At 31.8% G+C, this 19,721-nt stretch overlaps 1 protein-coding gene across 1 annotated transcript in view; it reads right to left on the bottom strand.

Moving 5' to 3' along the window:
* Positions 1–2,556: 2,556 nt before the first annotated feature.
* The window catches only part of LOC127704793 (egg peptide speract receptor-like), a 28,488-nt gene continuing 11,323 nt past the window's right edge, over positions 2,557–19,721 (bottom strand). Inside the window, exons 9-15 of the mRNA XM_052209003.1 lie at positions 19,246–19,436; positions 12,704–12,854; positions 11,417–11,646; positions 9,846–9,987; positions 6,183–6,370; positions 4,733–4,889; positions 2,557–2,970 (exon numbers count right to left, since the gene is read on the bottom strand). Of these exons, the coding sequence (XP_052064963.1) occupies positions 2,730–2,970; positions 4,733–4,889; positions 6,183–6,370; positions 9,846–9,987; positions 11,417–11,646; positions 12,704–12,854; positions 19,246–19,436 (1,300 nt within the window). The 3' untranslated portion in view covers positions 2,557–2,729. The remainder of the gene's footprint in view (positions 2,971–4,732; positions 4,890–6,182; positions 6,371–9,845; positions 9,988–11,416; positions 11,647–12,703; positions 12,855–19,245; positions 19,437–19,721) is intronic.

The following is a 19,721-nucleotide window of genomic DNA, read 5'->3' as shown; positions in this document are numbered from 1 at the left end:
CATATTTCTGTAGAAAGTAAAGTAATTCATTTTTTTTTTTCGGTCACAAACTAGTTCCTTTTGTAAGCGATGTCCTTCGATGAAAAGGTTTCGACACGTAAAAGTTGCAATTTAATCTCTAATTGACTTCAACTGAAATAAGTTGTGCTGAATAACATATAGATTATAAGGAAAGTAAGTGGGAAGGAAAATTATTAAAAAAATATTTAATATTTAAAAATATTATTAATACTTTTAAATATACAATTTTTTGTAGAACTTTTAGATTTTGACCCATTTCGTGAAATCAATACAGGGGAATTGGCGTTAGCTTTTCGTTTTATGATAATTGAAAGTTTTGATCTTTTCAAAATCTGTTAAGCTGTACAAAAATGCGATTTGCATGATCAGAAATGTAGTTAAAGTACTAGTATAGCATTGATTTTCTGGAGTTACAGGTTTAAGATGTAATTATGTCGGTGACTTTTTAACTAACTATACAATATGACTTTTGGTCTTTATAGATTGATAAACTGATTGTTCCTTACTAAATGGCAATTATGTTTTGCATATGCAAGATGAACTATTAAATTTATACAATAGTTATATGTTCGGCAAAGTATTTCCGATCGGAAAGAAAATGTGGAGGTCTAACTACAACTTGAAATTATAGTATGTGGAATAGATGACACCTATTCAATGTTATAATAGGCGTTGTTCAAAGAACTAGAGTTGTTTAAAAAATTATTCAACGTACAGTGGGACAATCCAGACGTGACAATGTATTTAGACATATCCCAACAACGACCAAAACAGTCACCCTACTTAAGAAAAAGTTTTACTGCCAGAACGGAATAATTTGTGTACATAGTAACTTACTAATTTGGAAAATACATAGTTTAGGTTGCACTAAGTAAAAAGAGCCGATTTGTAAACCATGTCTGTTTTGGTAAGTACTCAAGTATTCAAAGATATTTTTTGTATTTACCTACTCGTTTCCGAATAAAACCTCAATCTGTTATCATGTAGACCATTGTAGATACATAACGCATCAATTTTTCCAATATTGATAAAATGAAATACCTGTCCATGAAGGCACAACCAATGGCAGGGGTAGTACACAACTTTTAGTGTTATAGTCACTCGAGGAGAAGGGATTGTCTGCCGTCAGTCAATAATTCTTGAAGAACTCAAATATGAAAATAAGAAGATGTTGTATGATTGCCAACGAGAAACTCTCCACAAGAGACATAAAGACACAGAAACACTCAAACATTGCAATCAGGAGGAAGCAGACACACGAATTTTCTTGCATGTAAAATAAGCAGCAGCAAATGGTCACAGAACCATGTCAGTTGTAGAAATATTCAACAATGTCATAACGTAACGTCGTTTTGTCTTATGAACAAATCTGACAGCCAAAAGATAAATAAAAAAACACCTAACTTTACATGATCGGTTCATGAATAACAAAATGTAAAAGTCATAAGTATAATCATTACTACGCTAAAGAATTCTCGCAAATCCTGAAAGTGAGCTCAACAAAATGCATCCTCTGGTATACAAGCATGTTGCTCAACAAATAGATAGAATACAGGTTTACTATCATTCGAATTCCTTTTCTATGACTATCTGTAAGGGGTATGACCAGAGATAGAGGTTACACAAATTGAAACTGTCTAAATCATCTGGCATTCAAAAATTAGAATAACTTTCAAAGTTTTGGGTCAGTTTTGTTGCATGTTACTTAGATAACGAATTTTATAATTCGATCTTAAGGATGTTCGCTCCTCTTGTTTTTGAATTTTTGCCAGATATTTGGAATCCTCTGGCTTTATCCATGTAGTGATATTTAAAAAATCTTGCCCACTAACCCCTACTTTTCTTTCCATATTTTGATTACATATAGTAGTTTAAAATGTCATCTTTGAAAATCTTATAAAATTCTTGTTATTTTTTCATCGTTTTTGAAAGAAAAATGGTGACAATATTAAATGTATGAAAAATCTGGAGAAAATCATTTCCCGCCAAATTTTCAATGGCTTATATCTCGAAAACAAGCACACCGACCCTTCATTTTTTTGCTTTTTGAGTTCCTTTATTTATACACTATCATTTTAGAACAGTCTTTTCAAAAGCTTGTTATTTTGAAACAGAGTAGCGAACATCCTTAATACAACTTAGGAGTTTTTGATTATGAAAATAACACATTTGAAATATAATAGTTTAAGTAGTTTTTTGGATCAATGTTCAAACTCTTGCCAAAAACGAATCATATTGAAAAAGTATGTCAACTGCTCATATGAGAAATTGAATAATTATGTTGACATGTTTTTGAATAAGCATGTCGAATGTTTAAAAGTTGCATTGAATAAGTATGTCAAATGCTTTAAAGTTATAATGAATAAGTATTTCAAATGTTTAAAAGTTGCACTGAATAAGTATATCAAATGTATAAAAGTTGCATTGAATAAGTGTGTCAATGTTTTAAAGGTGAATTGATTTAGTATGTTAAATGTTTAAAAGCTGAATTGAATAAGGATGTCAAATGTTTAAAAGTTGCACTGAATAAGTATGTAAAATGTTTGTATGTTTTATTGAATAAGTATGTCAAATGTTAATATGTTGCATTGGAAAAGTATGTCAAATGTTCATATGTTGCACTGAATAATTATGTCGAATGCTTATGTATATACTATATATATATATATATATATATATATGTTGCATTGAATAAGTATGTAGAATGTTTATATGTTGCATCGAACACCTCCTCGTCGTGTTAACGTGTAGTATGAATCTTCCTCCCTGCAAGCACCTGGTTGCCATGGAGATGCTAACTTTGATTCTTTATAACTTATGTAACCCCCGTAGAAACAATCTCCAAGATGTGAAGCACCCCTCGGACAGTAAAGTTGTTGTATGTTATTTGCTGTTGCTGGAAATCCTTTATAATCATATGGTATGTGTGTTGCAGTTGCATTGCTGAAACTAGTAGAATATTTCATCCCGTTATTTACATAAATGAAATCAATCTGATAAAAATACCAATGATGTGTCTAAAAGAGGGACGAAAGATACCAGAGGGACAGTCAAACTCATAGATGCTTTGCTCATAAGGTTATGATAACACTCCGTTTTTTCTTTCCTTTCTGGTAATAATAACATAAGATTTTTTTCTTAAAATTTACTTCTAGTAAAACGTCAGAATAATTATTTTTTTTCATTTTGAATTTCAATGCTGTTTCACTTCATAACTGATTTGGCTTTTCAACTGTTCTCAATTTGTTTGATGTGTTTGAGCTTTTGATTTTGTCATTTGATAAGCTAGGACTTTCTGATTTGAATTTCATTGGAGTTCGGTATTTGTGTTCTTTTACTTTTTATCATTATCAAAGATGCGAAAGATACCAGGAAATTTCAAAACTCATACGTTGAATATCATCTGATAACGCCACGACAAAACCCGAGTTGATTTTACATATCCTGCTGCGGAACAAGTCTGCGATGAAATTTTATTCTACATCACCCATTAATCTTACGCCAAATTGAGGTCGCAAAAGCTGTCATAAGCAAACGTGTCAAATTGAGAGAATCAATCAATGGATTTGAATAGTTTTATAAAGTTTCATCTATGTTCCAAGCGGAGTGATTTACTTCTTAATTACTTGATATTGTAAAGGATTGTCAAAGACACTAAAGAACATTCAGATCTTCCATTTATGGCCTGGTAGTATTTTGATAATAATGAAATAAGGAATGTAGTACAGCTGACAATACGATAACTTTCCAACATAGACAAACAGACAAAAATGTGTACAAACTTCGACAATCATTATGATCGGAAACTTAATAAAGAGTAAGCCGTACTACGACAAGGTTGTAATGACGAATAACGGTAACACATGTTGCTAAACGACGTTAATGCTAATTTTTTTGCACATGACGATAACATTTATATTTTTCGTTTTGACGATAAAAGAATCGTCTAATTATGATGGTAGCCGAAAATGACTGTTTGAAGACATAGGGTAAAAGGCATTCCTTCCCTCTTATAAAATTGAAATGCTGCGTGAATCAAAATTGTTTGATATTTAGAGAATGAGGTAACTGGTTTATACTAAAAGCAAAACAAAATCAACTATTGCAATCCAACGAAAACTAATGAGTGTAAGGCTCCTAGCGTGGGTTGGCACACTACGTTTGTGGCGATGGTTAATTGCATTACGAGCTTTCAATCCTGTCCTCAACTTAGGAGAGTGGTGTAACAGAAAACCATTTCTTCATAGTATTATTATAATATAAGATAGGGATTTTTTGCTGGTACACTTGCAACTTCAGCGTAAAATTCGCTTAAACATTGTATTTTATGATCTCAACATTACACAACTTTCAAATGTTAATTTTTTAAAGAATTTTTATTAATGAAATTGTTTTAATTCACGATTTCAGAATCCAAAGGACAATTGGTAATCTCAATGTTCGTAAACCAAAAAAGAAAGAATCGTAACGTCATTGGTTGATATTCTATTGTTTATTACCAATTTAAACCAATCACAACCTTTTGGTGTCCGCTTTGAAAATATTACCCAGATTGCATTAGATTCTGAAACGTCTAATCAATTTACCTAATATATATATATATTGAGCATACGACAGACAGCATTTGCACCTACAGCATCTCATATAGATTCCTTGCAGAGGAGCATATTACCCAGAATGCATTAAATTCTGAAACGTCTAATAATTTTACCTATTATTGAGCATACGACAGACAGCAGTTGCACCTACATCATCCCATAGAGGTTCCTGATAAGAATTCCATGCAGAGGCACATATTTGCCATGTTGCTCCTAATCGATGGACATTAACTTTTCCATCACTTTTTAAAGAGACAGTCATTTTGAGTTCTAAAAGAAATTAATCATGATTTAAATTTGAATCTCAAAGCAAAGTCATTTAATGACATCTTTTCACTAAATCAGGGAAGCACAATCACTGAGGCCTCCATACATACCTTAGTTGAAGCAACTTCAGTTCATAATTACATTTTGCAAATCACTACGAAATTTGCAATATTTTGCTTTGTAACTCGACATCTAAGCAGAATAGATAATAAATCGATTGGCGTTCAGCCGGTTTCAGTGATACCAAACAACGTGACTAAAACTAATTTAGCTCGATTAATTTTAATAAACTTTTTTTATAAAACTTTCATTTGTGTATCAACTAGAGATATGTTCAAAACCGAATCAGTTATTTGTTATTTGTTCCAAGTGTTTTGCTTGATATATACCTAATGACCTGTGGTATTTTTTTACAGCTTATCATGTGACCTAAAAAGTAAAATCACAAAAATACTGAACTCCGAGGAAAATTCATAACGGAAAGTCCTTGATCAAATTACAAAATCAAAATCTAAATCACATCAAACGAATGCATAACAGCTGAAGTATTCCTGACTTGGGTACAGGCATTTTCTTATGTAGAAAATGGTTGATAAAATCTGGCTTAAAAGCTAGCTAAACCTCTTACGCATCAAATTCTTTGATATTGACAACGATGTGTGAACAAAACAAACAGACATGCGTAATAGGTAAAAATGTCAAAAATAGAGGAAAAGGAATCACCATTGTGTTATTATCTTATTTGCTATAAAAACCAACAAATATGTATCACAGAAGCACAGAAAGGCATATAGACAAAGCACATTAGCAAATATTAAAGCAAAGAGTTAAACGTGTTACTTAAAGGGAAGCTAACCAATTCATTTGCGCCTGTTAAACATTTCAACCCGCATTTAAATTCACCTGTTCCTATAACAGGAGTCTATTGTTCAGAGGTTGTCTTTGTTGGTGTGGTTCGTAAGTGTTTCTCGTTTCGCGTTTTTTTTTTATATATAATGATAGGATCGTTGGTCTTCTTGTTTGAATTGTTTTAAACTTAGTCTAGTCATTTCGGGGACCTTAATAGCTTGCAGTGCGGAGTGAACAATGACTACGTGTTAAAGGCCGTGCTTTGACCGATAATTATTGACATTTAAGACATTGGGACTTGGATGGAGAGTTATCTCATTGGCACTCAAAGCACATCTTCGTATTTATATTATTTGACATAAAGTGTGTTCTTTATGCAATATTTGATGATTGTCATTCAATAATTTAGAAAAATCTTAACTACACTACAAACGATTTTATTTATACCTGGACCGTTGATATCATAGCACTCAATGAACACCGCAGCACTCCTGTAACTATACCACGCATTGCTAGACAATCTATGCACTCCGTTGCATTGTCCAACATTTTGTTCTTGTCCATTGCATACCAGTTTCAACCAATTTTTACTATTTTCGTAAATGGACATATTAACGTGCATTTCTCCACCATGTCTGTAATACACAGTTTACATCTTTGGTATATTATTACAATGCATTACAAGACGGATGCCATTAGATCAAATCCGGTTTTTATGGTCAGTCTTTATTCTTTATGGAGAGTTATTTTAACATGTGTTTCGTTTGCTCGACCTATGAGATTTCAATCTCTGAAATAGTGGCTAGGTCACCACTATTTCGAATTTGTATGAGATTTAAATTTTCCCCTTTGATATTCCCTCAAATTATTCTATTAGAGGCTTACGTAAATCTGTAGCAAGCACTTGGTTGCAATGTTTAAATTTTGTAAAATATCTTTTTAGTTCTTAGCATTGCCTTTAAATAAAATTTAAGAAGCTGAAGCATTTTTTAACTTTACATTATTGCCTTTAATTGTCTTTGTGCTATTATGTTCATTTTGATATTTTGCATCTTGACGTGACGTGGTATTTTATATACTCAGGTATCGAATTTTTGGTTTAAGGCGTTTCTGGTGCGGATGCATACGAAGGTGCGGTTCTGTCGCATTGGTTTTTCTAAAGTGTTGTTTTCCTTTTTCTACCTTTGTATGTATATTCTAATTTCTTATTTGTCGAAAAAGTGAGCTACATCTACTTTTTGTTGGCGTTCGTGTTAGATTTGTTTTAACATTTGATTATTCCCAGTTTTTACAAACTCCCTCTTTTAATTTAACACTGGAGTTTGATATTTTTCTTATACTTCTTCAATATGCTATAGGAAACATTTTTTTTTACATTGATTGACAAATACACAATTCCTTTTGTTTGTAATATCTATTGATGAACATTTAAATAGAATATTCTTCTGTAAATATAAAACAAACAGTAATTAATAAAGAATGTTCCTTGTATTTGTGGTTTAAATTCATGATCCGTATCTCATCATTATTCAACCTGTCGAGCAGGATTTGCTTACCCTTCCGGAGCATCTGAGATAACACCTGGTGTGTGTTGGGGGTCAATGCTTAGTCTTAAGATTTCTACATTGTATATTATGCTTGGTATACTCACGTTTATCTTTTCGTCGTTTTTGTTTTTTGCGTTGTCAGTTTTATCTTGACATGGATGTCTTTCGATGAGTTTAAATGTACGCTTGATATAGTTCTACCCCTTTATGTCTACATGTTGAAATTAACCATTTATACTTAAAATCATTTCTGACACATATTGTTTTGTCAACAGTGTAATATACTTTGAGATTAGAATATATTGAAAAGAAATTCAACATCATGGAGCTACAAATCGATAGTTGGTTTTTAAGCAAGACGAGCATAGTAATTTGTATTGAAAATTATATATAAATAATGAATAATGGACTCTTAACCGCCATGGTCAGGCTGAGGCTCGGTGTTTTGACGCTGGGATATATTTTAATCACGCTGCAGTTTGATGGTTTTTACACAAATTACATTTCAACGCTTTTCACGTCAACATAGAAATCAATTTGTATGTTAGAAGCAGTTTTCAAGGGTTTTAAGTTGATGTTGGGCTTAAATCCTTTAAATACCTGTATATACGAAGAGAAACAGGAAGGATTGGTTAAAAACTGGTAGGTTAACCTTCTACGGCTTTTTTTCGAAATCTACCAAATGTTTTTTTTTTTTTTTTTTTTTCACGTCAATGGAGTGTAACGTTCTCTTAACATAATCGGGTCCACAAACATACTATCCGCATCACGATAAACGGTAAATGGTGGAAATCATCAACATGTACTTCTCATAATAAATGCACATCTGTAGATTTTATACTAGCCAAAATGCGTCAAAAAAATGATCGCACATCAGCGAACGGTCCATCGCACTTCGGCGTGACCATCGCACTTCAGTGTCTCCGTAACACTTCTGAGTCATATTGCGTTTATTACTAGGCAACAGATTTAAAGATGTTTGTCATCTTTGTTTTTCTCCTGGATGCTCCATTTATGCTGATTCTAAACATATATTTTGCTTGAAAAAAGGGCGATAAGGTGCTACGTTGATTATTTATATCATTTCTAAAGTAAAGTTTAGTTCTGAAACTACATTTATAGTAAATAGATATAAGAAGATGTGGTATGAGTGCCAATGAGACAACTCTCCATCCAAGTCAAAATTTATAAAAGTAAACCATTATAGGTCAAAGTACGGTCTTCAACACAAAGCCTTGGCTCACACCGAACAGCAAGCTATAAAGGGCCCCAAAAATTACTAGTGTAAAACCATTCAAACGGGAAAACCAACGGTCTAATCTATATAAAAACGAGAAACACTTATGAACCACATCAACAAACGACGACTACTGAACATCAGATTCCTGACTTAGGACAGGTTCAAACAATGCAATATTTAAAAACAAATGACTATATGAAAGTCATGATATGAATTAGATTTAAATGTATGTGTGGTATCCTTTTTTTAATTCATTCAATTTGTCTTATTGTGTGGTATCCTTTATTTCAACTCATTCAATTTGTTTAATTGTGTGATATCCTTTATTTCAACTCATTGAATTTGTCTTATTTGTGTGGTATTCTTTATTTCAACTCATTCAATTTGTCTTATTGTGTGATATCCTTTCGTTCAACTCATTGAATTTGTCTTATTGTGTGGTATCCTTAAGTTCAATTAATTAAATTTGTCTTATATTTTTGAATGATGAAAGCTTGTGTTAAAGATGGAATAGTCAAATGATTTATATTATTGTTCGATGAAATTGAGATTGACTGGTATAGAAAATCAATCACGCGTTAGGAATGTGAATATTCACACCTGTTTCAAATCTTCCTGGGGAATGTCATTTCTTTTGTCACGCCGCATTGCTTATAAGATGTACAGTACAACAATTAGTATGAAAAAGTTCACCCAGATCATTTAAATACCAAAACAATGTTGTTTTATGTGGTGTTTTTTTTATTGTTATATTATATTAATTAATGAGGTTGGTAAAAGGGGGGGGGGACACTGAAACACGTGAAATTAAATTCGCAAAAACGTTGCACGGAAAAATAATCGGAAAAAACGAAGCACGAGAAATAAGATCGTATATCTTAAGAAACAAGTACTAGAAGTTATAACTCCGCCATTCTTGGAGATCATGCAGTCATTATTAACGGACAAGAAGACCCTGCGGTGACCTTTAAGCGTACGCTAGTTGCATCTGATTTAAAAAAATTAATAAAACATTCATAGTAACTTGATATCTGGGGTGACTTTTATAAGTCACGGTTTACTTTTTAATCAAATGCGGGACAAGCACGTGAAATTAAGAGTTCCGACACGAAACACGGAAAATAAATATGGGGAAACACGAAGCAAGAAAATCGAACCAAACACGAGAAAACGTTGAATAAAACGTCCAAACACGAAAACACGTGAAATAAAAGGCCGAAAACGTTGCACAAAAATAACCCTTTATCACCCTCATTAATCAAAGTACATTCTCAACTTGATTTTTTTTATTAACATATATGATAAAACAAAATTATTGTGTACCTAAATCCAAGCTGCCGGCAAACAACAGCTACATTTCTTATTTCAAATCGTTCAGGTGTTACCTTCAACCATGTGTTCTCATATTTCACAAGAAGTTGTCCAGAATTGTTTGAATTTCCACCAAATAGTTGTATTTCGTAATCTTAAAAAAAGCCAACAAGTGAAATATTTGCCTGCGATCAGATGCTCAATGACCACATATTTACATATGTAAAGCAAGTAACCTTTATAGTATGTAGTCTTTTACAGGGTTACAAAGTAGTAGGTTTAAATCATCACAGAAGCATTTGGTTTTTATTAGGTTGATTCCCTGGATGTAAAATGACAATAATTCGATTTGTTTACTTAAACTTTTCTTTGTGTTAGGATTAATACAAAGTGAACTATACAATGTCAGTGTTCGTTTTGATAATCAAAATAGCTTCTACTTAGAAATCACTGAGGACAACAGAAAGTCAAGTTGTTGACTAAGGTAAGCGTGAACTCATAAGGGAGGACCAGCTAGTTCGGTGGGATGGGAGTCAATTACTGTGCATGCGAATCAACAGTTTTACTAATGTCACAAAAAGGAAAAGAAAACTAACTGTAAATCGGTGTCCATATCTAAGCATTCTAATTATCAAAAACCACTGGTGGTTCAATACACAGATATATCGTATCTGTCTTGCAATTTGATATAGGCATAAGACTCTTGTTTCGTATGGCAAGATTTCGTCAAAACAGTGCACACTGACAAACACAGTGATAAACATCTTAGATGACCACATTACATGTACCTCTTTGTTATATACCGTCAGTTTGCTATGAAAACATGCTTATTTTTTAATAACTACCCCAAGCTGTTCCTCTAGAACCATAATTTTGCAATTTTTTTTTTTTTTTTTTTTATCAATTTTTTATTCGCATCAAAGTTAGAATGTTTACTTTCTGCTTACTAAATTTAGAATCATAGAACGGGTACGGATCTGGTCATGTTTTATGTTTACTATTAATTGATCATTAAAAGCAAGGAAATAAGATGTTTAATATGTAAAATTTAAGCTTGTTTGAAACAGCTTTTATTGATATTGTATCTTCAAACTCCCTTCAGCCAAAACTTAAAATACAATCAAAGTTATTGTTTGCTATTCAAGACCTTAATTGCGATGATGTGCAATTCCAATTTGGGTCCAAGTTATTTATTCAATTGTGTCTACTTGCAATTTAAATTGTAGTTGAAGTAATTGTTTGCATCGTCCGGAGAAAAGAAAATATTTGTCATTCATGTTTGATAGGCCATTACAATACAAGTTCGATGTATTTTTCCATTGAATGAATGCTGTAACCGCTGATGAAGGTAAAACTGATTTCATTGCTCATCTAGCAGGCAACTGAAATAGTGTTCCTTCCACCAAACTCAATATTTGATGTAATTTGTTTTTCGAATATTTCTGAGCATCGCTTAAAATGTCTTAATATGCATATTGCTACATTTCGTCATTTACATGCAAGTACATAATTTCTCTTGTTGTCCATTCGATTTTACTTTTTCTCTAACACACGAATTGTGATTTAAAGTTTTAAAACATTACCTGGGAAAGGTTCTGTATTACATTTTAGTTTTACATCTAGTGTGTGCATTTCACAAGATAGTATGTCATCTTTATAAGCCCATAAACGTTCTGAACATTGATCGAGCTCAACTGAATCCCAAGGGCATTCTATATACTTTAATATGGTTGGTCCGATATCATGTTTAAAATGATTTTGTCCTTTCCTATATCCATAATTGTTATATCCAAACAAAAGACGACCACCTTTACTGTAAAAATATACAAACAAAACATAAAACAAATAGCATTTTAGTAATATCAATAATTTGATAAGAAAACATATTAAATCTATATATCTGTCTGTATCATTGTTAATAAGTTCCAATTCAAAATGATTAGATATTTCTGTACTTCGTTGATTAATATTTTTTTTATAAAGTCCATTTTAACAAAATAATGCAGTATATTTCTTACAATTTAGACAATGTTAATGGTTCGCAAAAGAGAAATCTAAGCCAATAGTCATTTTCCATTTTAAAGGTCTTATATTTTAAGTCATGTTTTCTTCTTAATTGTCTTCCTAGTTTAAAGACGTTCGATTTCATATTTCAAAAGGTGTACTTTTGAACGTTATCTGCGCATGCGTCTTAGGTATCGTTTAGTCATGTTGTAATTATACTGAATTTACTGTCATTTTATCACGGTTCGACGTAAATAAAGAGTACAAATCAAATCAAACTGTTATATTGTATTAGTTCAGATCAGATTATGCGCTTGTTTCTAGAAAGAAGTGTTAGTTTAAAATAAATTTGGTTTCAGTGCAACCTTGGCAACAAATTCATAACAAATTTCTATACCATGCAAGGCCGTTCGGTTCTTAACAAGTATGCAATTTGGTCTGTGGTGGATAGTTGTCTCATTGTCAATTATACCAAATCTTTCCTTTTTGAAAACTTTCAAATTATAAACTACATGAAGTAAAACCTGGAATTTTGAAAGCTCTATATAATAAATTACTTAAACAGATTACTGTATTTATTCTTAGTACAAAAACGGACATTCAAGCATTTACAGTACTTGAATAGTTCTGCTGGAAAATAATCAGATATTCCTTGTATTTGTGCAAGTTTACCAGATAAGTATCAAGCGGTAATGATATGCATGAATTATCTACAAACATGGAGAACGTCAATCTTTGATAAAAAATGCAGTTCCCTATAATTCTTTTAAAATCTGGAATAAGTCCATGAATGTAATGCAGTTTAGTAACCGTTGTATCTGGTTATATGTGATATGATTAAGTAGTTAATTATATTCTCTACTCACGTAAATCCTAATTGGTGACAGAACATCGATGCCTCAGAGGTTCCCATATAGGCCCCACACACATATCCCCAGTACCCGTCTTTAAAGTACTCAAGTATACCAATACCTTGACCACTCCATGTTCCGTTTAGTCTAAACTTAACTTCTGGAACTACAATTATTACAAGGAATAGAGACACAGTATATATAAGGTTGTCTTGCATGTCACATGTTGTTAAAGATCGAATTTGTATGCAGTTGTGTAAAAGAAAATAAAAAAAAACATTTCCTAATTCTACGAAACCTACGAAATATTGAACTATATCAAAATCATATATCAACATAAAAAAATAGTATCAAATTTCCTTACCCATGCAATATGACAATAAAATAAAATGCTTTTAAATATTATTGATGTTAATCCAGAAAAAGTATCGCGGCATATTTGCTGAAAAATATTGAAAAAAGTAAAATCACAAAAATACTGAACTCCGAGGAAAATTCAAAACGGAAAGTCCATAATCAAATGGAAAAATCAAATGATAAAACACATCAAACGAATGGACAACAACTGTCACATTCCTGACTTGGTACAGGCATTTTCAAATGTAGAAAAAAGTGAGTGCTAGGAAGTATTAATTTCAAGTGATGCACAGTTTATAATTATATTGTGGTGTTCTGGCGTAAATTCATTGGAGTTGGAGATGGCCGTTGCATTCAGTTGTTTACATGTTGTAATGTACTATTATATTATTTATTTATTTATCTGTCCTTAGTGTTCTCGCGTTTATTTGTACTGTATTCCTGTCACTTAATGTTGTCATTTTTAGTGGTATGTTTAACATTGTCGTTTTGCTTTCGCTTTTTCAATTTATTACTATTGAAGAGCGGTATACTACAGTTGCCTTTATTCGATAAATCTTTTTCAGTTAAAACTGAGTATGGATGAAAAATTATTGTATTAAGTAAGTAAGTAAGGATAAAACTAATTTCTTCACACACAATATACTGTAAACCAACTTATTGTCGCGGATGCTTTAATTTCAATGAGAGTTGTATAACTATTAACAATCAACTGATACAATCTTCCACATGCGAAAGTCTCTTAGGCATTAAAATTGACCCTTCCCTTACATGGACAAACCAAATTGATGTGATCTGCTCAAAAATTTCATCTAGGCTATATCTATTGTTAAAACCTAAGAAATTTCTAAATCTAGACTGCAGAAAATTATTCTATAATGGTTATATCTTGCGACTAATTAATTATTGTTGTATAGTGTGGAGTAATTGTAGCAGTGAGGGTTTAGATAGAATATTAAAATTACAAAAGAGAGCTGCTAGATTAATACTAGAAACAGACCCATTCGCTCCTTCCGAGCCCTTATTCAAACACTTAAACTGGATGACAGTTGAACAGAGAATAAAATATCACAAGTTTGTGATGACATTTAAGTGCATTAAAAATGACGCACCATCATATCTTACTAACAAGTTTCGTTATGTTTCAGACATAAATCCATACCCCTTGAGAAATGCTATTCAAGGAAACCTCATACTCCCTAAACCAAAAACAGAATTGTTCAAAAAATCTTTTATGTATTCTGGACCATTCTTGTGGAATAATTTGCCAATACCGTTAAGAAAAATATTACAAATGTTAATTCTTTCAAATACAAAATAACAGATCATTTATTGAAATCAACCTAGCTTTATAAAAATATTGAAAACTGATTATGTCATCACGTTATTTTTTTCATAATATTTTATCAAGTTGTATTGTTAGCTACTATTCCTATGTTTCTCTGTCCTATATGTTCTCCCATTTATTTGTATTGTATTCCTGTCATGTAATGTTGTCATTTTAATGTTATATTTAACATTGCCATAAAAGCGGGAGGTTTGGCTAGCCACAAAACCAGGTTCAACCCACCATATTTTTCTTTAAATGTCCTGTACAAAGTCAGGAAAATGGCCATTGTTATATTATAGTTAGTTGCTGTGTGTGTAAATTTTAATGTAGTGTTTCTGTTGTGTCGTAGTTCTCCCCTTATATTTGATGTGTTTCCCTCAGTTTTGGTTTGTAACCCGGATTTGTTTTTTTACTCAATCGATTTATGAATTTCGAACAGCGGTATACTACTGTTGCCTTTATTAAACATTATTATCATACTTGTCTTTTTATACTAATTTAGGCAATGTATATGTTAGCATTTTGTTTGATTTTTTTTATGATGAGGGCCTCCGGGAAGATTAGTTATATAGCTAACGGTGTAACCCTCTTTAAATAAAGTATTGTTGTTGTTGTTGTTGTTGTTGTTATTTCGCTTCAAACCCTTTCTATCCAAATTCGCGGCGATTTTTTTTCGAGATTTTTTGCGATTATTTATATTCACGTTATTTTTTTACTCGCAAAAATCGCGAAAAAATAAATCAACTGAAACGCATCCCTGGGATTTAGTATTTTAACGTCATGGAAGTCATGACTTGTGCAATGACAAACAATTAAAATATCGACAGGCAGTAGGCTTGTAAGAATTTAACCCTATAAAAAATATGTATAATGTTTTATATAGATAAAGCAATTTCTATATAGAAAATGAACTGTTGCATGTTTAAAAAAGAATACATATTTAGTTATGTGTTAATTTGTTGATGACAAACCGATATTTGGGCCAAGGAAAAATAATATTCAAAGTTTTGATTAAAACATTGATAACCTTTAATAATAAGTGTGTTGCAAGGTCCATGAGTTAACACGGATCATGTAGTGATTTCCGCGCCTAAAGTACAATATTACCGTAAAATATAGGATATGAAATACCGTTTTTAGTAGGGTTCTACAGGTACAGCCAAATTGACTAAAGTAAAAGACATAACGAACGATATATAAATTCCGTATAATGGAGCAAAAGGAGCATCGTCGTCTCAAAAATTAGTTTGAGTTTAAATTATTTTTGACAAAATCAATAAAAATACAAATAAAACAAAATTCAAAGATTTAATGACAGTGTTTAAATGGTATCCTTTCAGAATGAGTTTATTTATAGGATCGATAAGTTTACCCGGATCTTTTTTAAAATACAGTGTTCGGTAAACAACATCTCTGTAAAAATGAGGATGGCCTATCTAGTTTGAATTTTGTTTTCTACAAGTACAATCAAACGGTAAACATAATTGTTATATCGATGGAAAAATTAAGTAAAGGTTTTAAGCAATTTTTGATGACTTCATATTTTTCCAGTAATACACAGATTACGTTAATTGAAATCCAAAACGTCACAATAGACATGAGCATAGTGAAAAAGTTAAAATATATAAAAACTGTAAGATGATGCCGAAGGAATATGTCTGTTGAAAAAATGAAAAATTTAGAATAGGGAACAAAAAGTCGTTCCTTTTGTAAAAAAATAGATTAACGGATACCCGCGTAAAATTGAAATATTTTTAAATATCAAGAAAGACAGTTGTGATTATTCATATTTCATTCAATTAGAGGGAGTTACTTTTGGTAAATTGCAGCAGTATATTTTGAAAAGTCTTGATTATTTAACGAATAAATATTATCACAATAACGGTATGCGCTGTTGAATTTAACAATTAAATGCAATTTAAACAGGTCTTTATCGAGTTAGGTCATAGACTGGGATTTATTACAATACTAGTCTACACTTGAAGGGGCGAAATTGAGCCCAAAAGGAATACATACTACCTATCGATAAAACTTATTGCCGAAACTTACTTAAATATTATCAAGGAAACATCGGCAGCTTCTAATATCTTAGCACAATTCACATAAGTATGCCGATACCAAGACAGGAATATTACAGTTGTTTCCCATTAGTTTTGTGTGTTCAAGGTTTTGATTTTGCCATTTGATTAAGGACTGTCCGTTTTGAAATTTTCCTAGGAGTTCGGTATTATTATGTTTTTACTTTTTTAACATATTTACCTTTCTCGTTAGAGAGGAAGGCTTTAAATGAGTTGCAGCAAATGTATTTTCATTCATATTAACCAAACAATTTATTTAAATGAGTGAACTTTTTTGATAAGATTGTGTGGAATAAGTATATCTACTAGTACTTTTATTATTGATGAACATTTTGTTTTCCTGTTTTAATAGTTTTACACTAGTCATGTTTAGACCCCTTATTGCTTGCTGTTCGGTGTGAGCCATTGATTTGTGTTGAAGATCGTACTGTGGCCTATAATGGTTTACTTTTACAAATTGTAACATGGATGGAGATTTGTCTTATTGGCACTCATACCACATCTTCTGATATCTATATATGTTTAACCTACTCCACAAATCATTTGAAAGTACACAGTATTTAAACATTATTATATTGTCTGCATTGTCTCCAAAGTCTCCCCGAGATTGTGATGTCATTGATATGAACTCTAGTCAGGTCAAACGAAAGACTTTTGAAATAGAATTAGCTATTTCTCTGCTAAGCTCGCGGCGTCAAGTTCTGAAATAAAAGACTGGTTGGCTAAGAGTAAAACAATATGGCCGATTGAGTTGACATTTCTTCCAGCAGAGACCTATGCACTTTAAACAAGCACTTTAAAAAGCCGGCTCAGCGTGTCGGTGTAGTAATTCTGTGTCGCTATTTTAGGATTAAACACATTTTTTTCAAGAGGTTATTGATGCACAAACTGAATAAAAGTCCGAAGGACCTTTATGTTAAGTTTGTGAGTAAGAGCTCCGGTGTACACATCAATAACCTCTAGAAAAAATGTGTTTAATCCTTATAATTCTTCAGCAAAACAATTTCGATTTCTAATTAACCTTTTGTTTTTGTTTGATGGCTTCTATATTTACCACCAAAAGCATAATGGCGTGTTGTAACTAAAGAATAAGTCGCCATCTTGACTCTCTGAAAAAAATATTTGTCCGATAAATGCATCAGAATCTAAAACAAAAATTGCACCTGCCTCAAAAACTTAATTTCAATTACATATTATCCGAATTTGAAGCGTACAAGTAACGAAATAGTCTTTCGCTTGAAAGTTTTCATTCGTATGACGTCGTGTTTTGACATGACGTAAATTCGCCAAATTATTCGTGAATTTTCCCGGAATTTGATACGAATTTAAATTTTTTACATTTTCAAAGCTTTAATGCATTATTTCTTTTCTGGTATATACTAGTATGCATTTAAATAGAAACAATTTTTGTTTTTCAATGTCAATTTTCTCAAATTCCCGGGATCCATGCATGCATTTGTATTGCGCATGAATAGATCGCAGAAAGTAGTTTCGAAAACATGGTTTATCGAAGTGTAAACCAAGGGGGAAAATGTAATTGATCAATCCGTTTCATACGTTTATAGATATGCATATCATCGGAAGGTACCAAGACCTTGTTGATAAATATTCCGTATCAACTTCACAAATAATACATAATGGTCTTGATGTATAGATTCTGCGTACTGACGTTGTTTATCATCTTAACAACGTGTTATATTGTTCTTTTATTTGTCTTTGTTCAATTATTAATATTACTTTTACTGTTTGGTCTGTTTTCTGTGATATCCATTTGACGTGGCTCGGTACTTATACATCCCGTCAATGTGTTTGTATTTTCTTTCATTTTTGCTGGTGTTTATGTGCGACTTTTTGTGTTTCTTTGGTTCATGTGACGCGACTCTGTACTTTTAAAGATCCCGTCATTATGTTATTGTTCTATTATATGTCATTTTGTTATTGTTCTATTATAAATTTGAAAATACTTTGAACGACAAACGACAAAATTATTTTACTCGCGTAGTGGTATAAACCATATGTGGATTCTTAAAAATTCTAAAGAACTTCTGGATAATTTTAAATCTCTGTCTGTTTCTGAAAATAGTTCTAACACAACTTTTGATTTTTTTAACCCTGTATACCACCATTCCCCATGTGAAATTATAATTTTTTTTGAAAATACTTTGAACGACAAATTTTCTTCCTATGAGTCGTTTACATTTTCTGACGTCAGACACGCGAAGCAATGAATGTGGTTTTTAAATCTTATAAATGCTTAACGATGTTGTTGTCCATTTGTTTGATGTGTTTTATCATTTGATTTTGCCGTTTGATTAGGGACTTTCCGTTTAGGATTTTCCTCGGAGTTCAGTAATTTTGTGATTTTACATATTTTGTGCTTTTTTGTTAAATATTTGTTTGTTTCGAGATTGTGACACAGTGATGACTGCTGTACCCATATTGTGACTATTTTAACTATTATGTCTGTTTTGTTCACGCATCGTTGTAAATATAACGGAATTTGATGCAACCGTCATACAAGTTAGAGGTTTAGCGCTATAAAACCAGGTTCAACCCACCTTTTTCTACATTTGAAAATGCCTTTACCAAGTCAGGAATATGATAGTTGTTGTCCAGTCGTTTGATTAGGGACTTTCCGTTTTGAATTTTCCTCGGAGTTCAGTATTTTTGTGATTTTACTTTTTATCATATAAAATTATATACATAAATTGGAAAAAAACTGTTGCAGTTCACACAAACAAAAACTATAGGGTAGTCATAATTATAATAACTATAGCAACTTATATAAATACCTTCGACCGGTTCTGTTCTGCATTTAATAAATGCTGATCCAAACAAACTTCTGTGAATGTCTTCTTCTGACTTAACCCATTCAAACTCACAGTCCTGTAAATCATTTGCATCAAGAGGACATTCGATGAAGTCTATCCATGTTGGTCCTTGTCCGGGAGCTATTCTTTCAAATTTAGGTACTCCTCCATACCTGCAGATTATTATGAACTTATAATATAATTTAAGTATAAAGTTAACTTGGTTAGCGCAGGATTTTAGCATGATTAACGTACTGAATGAAATTTTACAACAGTAGATAAATGCTAGACAGGAAGGCAATTTTTAACTATGAGAAATACGCTCCTCATTCCGCCGATTCATTCGAAAAAATTGACCTAAAAATCTAATTCACTTGCTATAAACCTTTTTTTTCAGATAACATTATGTTCTTTTTTATTATGCATGAACTATTATGGAAGTGTTGTATACATTCACG

The sequence above is a fragment of the Mytilus californianus genome, unplaced genomic scaffold (assembly GCF_021869535.1).
Source record: "Mytilus californianus isolate M0D057914Y unplaced genomic scaffold, xbMytCali1.0.p SCAF_6, whole genome shotgun sequence".
NCBI classification, from domain to species: domain Eukaryota; kingdom Metazoa; phylum Mollusca; class Bivalvia; order Mytilida; family Mytilidae; genus Mytilus; species Mytilus californianus.
Note: the sequence above shows the minus strand (reverse complement) of the source record. Positions and strands in the feature narration are given on the sequence as shown.